This window comes from Octopus bimaculoides, chromosome 20 (assembly GCF_001194135.2).
Source record: "Octopus bimaculoides isolate UCB-OBI-ISO-001 chromosome 20, ASM119413v2, whole genome shotgun sequence".
Classification (NCBI taxonomy): Eukaryota; Metazoa; Mollusca; class Cephalopoda; order Octopoda; family Octopodidae; genus Octopus; species Octopus bimaculoides.
The window spans coordinates 45,263,660-45,266,090 of record NC_069000.1 but is presented as its reverse complement, the minus strand read 5'-3'; the positions used below and the strand labels follow the sequence as shown (position 1 = coordinate 45,266,090).

The 2,431-nt window shown below is 36.1% G+C and overlaps 1 protein-coding gene across 3 annotated transcripts in view; it reads left to right on the top strand.

Annotated features, from left to right (window-relative positions):
• LOC106870257 (neo-calmodulin) overlaps window positions 1–2,431 on the top strand; it is a 75,696-nt gene that overhangs the window by 52,241 nt on the left and 21,024 nt on the right. For all 3 annotated transcript variants that reach the window (XM_014916284.2, XM_014916277.2, XM_052975073.1), the window contains one exon: window positions 2,158–2,197. In XM_014916284.2, the coding sequence (XP_014771770.2) occupies window positions 2,158–2,197 (40 nt within the window). The remainder of the gene's footprint in view (window positions 1–2,157; window positions 2,198–2,431) is intronic.

Genomic DNA, 2,431 nt, shown 5'->3' with positions numbered 1-2,431 from the left:
CATTATAGAAATTAATTAAATATACCAAATTAAATTTATTTAATTATTTAATTAAATAAGCAAATTAAACTAGACATTAATGGCTTAGAGCAATTAATAGCTAAAAACTACTTTTTTTTTCGAAATATATAAAAGATAATTATATTATTATTATTATTATTATTATTATTATCATCATTATTATTATTATTATCATCATTATTGAGCTGGCAGAATCGTTAGACCGTAGGCTAAAATGCTTAGCGGTATTTCGTCTGTCGCTACGATCCGAGTTCGAATTTAGCCGAGGTCGACTTTGCCTTTCTTCCTTTCGGGTTCGATAGATTAAATACCAGTTGAATCCTGGAGTCGATGTAATCGCCTAACCCTCTCCCCGCAAATTGCAGGCTTTGTTCAAATAATAGAAAGGATTAATATCATTATGGTTAATTTTTGGTGTTAAATTGTATTTTGATCAATTCAGTGAGATATTTTTTTCTGCTTCGGTTTTAGTTTCTTGAGTTAATCTCAAAGAAATATCAACGTGTTGGTTTCTCTGATATCATTTCCCCTAATTGTGGGGAAAAAAAAACAAAAAAAAACAAACAGAAAAGTAAAAACAGAATTTTGAACATTTTCAAGTGTTTTACATTTTGTTTTTTGTCCTTAACTGTCATGAAACACAAGATGACGGCGAGTAACGTAAACCTTGACAGCTGCACACAAACACACACACTCATTCACACTCACTCGTGCACACACACTCGTGTGTACACACTCGTACACACATACTCATGCACACACACACTCATGCACACACACTCGTGCACACACACACTCGTGCACACACACTCGTATTCACACATGCCCCGACACACATATGCACACACAGAGCAAAAAAGAAAAAGTCGATCAAAAATATTGCACAAAACTTGAACAAAGATTATTATGTGTTGTTTTTCATAGAAATGAAGCGAGATTTTGATGACTTGTTTAACAATCACAACAGTAAGATCGCTACGCACCACAACGACACCAAATTAACTTGGCAGAGTCATCTTTGTTGCGTTCAATAAGGAAAATTGAAATATAGACAAGTTCAATCGAGGGAGCTGGTATGGTGGAGGTATTTCCCGTGGGACTTAATATCATTGACCAAGGAATTTGTCTGAGAGCAAACAAGAAGTTAACATACATCACATCTGTCTCATGAAGAGAGAGTCAGAGAGAGACAGAGAGACAGAAAGAGACAGAGAGACAGAGAGACAGAGACGGAGAGAGAGAGACAGGCAGACAGAGACGGAGAAGAAAGAGAGAGAGGACTTTTTGTAGGCTCGCAAGGACGAATTGAAAGAAGCTGAGGCCGTTGTATTGGATTGTTTCTTATTCAGCGCGCAAGTCAGGGCGTATTGGTATTGTCTGACTGCTTTTGTAGACCAAGGGTGAGGTTTTGTAACCACAAGAATCTCGTACTTTCGTTACAAGAAATATAAAATCATAGGGCTATTATACACTATTATATAAAACTGATGTTTAACTTGAGGCGAGTCTTCCCCTTGGTAAGCCCTGCCCCACGAGATCTAAAGCCAAAAGCATTCTTGTTTTGAACACTTAATCTTTTATTCAGACACAATGTATCTTGGAATATATTATTTCATGTGTCTTACTTTCTGGCTGTTCTTGTTATTTTGGTTGTTACTGTCATTGTTGAATCCCAAATCAGTCCTGCTCCAACAGACTTATGATCAAAGGTATTCCTAATGTGGCCACCCCAACTTTTAATGAGTCACAATACAGTTAGGGGTATATTTCCCCATATATGCTTCCATGCTGATGCTATTTGACCCCAGATTAGACCTGACCTACCAAAGCTATGATCTAAAGTGTTTTTGGTGAAAACATTACGTCTTTTATTCGGTCACAACGTATCTAGAGGTATGTTTTCGAAAATGTTCCCCTTCACAACAGTTTAAGCGGCCTCAAAATATAGCTTACGGCCACTGTCCTTCTGCAGAAAGAAATACAAACATTAAAGAATATATAAAAAGAACATCTCGGCTTTTTTCTAATTAATTTTCGCTCAGGTGAGTAAAAAAACGTCCATTGTATTCTTGAATGTATTTTTGCATTGGCGGTTACTGCTACATTCTACGATCCTTTGTTATTTTTTTCTTTCAGGAAAGCATTCTCCAAAAGTATTCAGAATCACAAATTAAAGGTAAATATGCTAAATTCTTCTGATAACCTATCACAATCCATTGTTATTTGCAGCAATAATAATAATAATAATAATCGATTACACGTAACCAGATAACGAAAAACCGTGTAGCAACTTATACAAGACTTATACAAGAAGAGCTGAACACATGCATGGTCTTGAGGATTTATGTATATATTTATGTGTGTGTGTGTGTGTGTTTTGTCTCTGTGTTTGTATCTGTCCCCCCCCCCC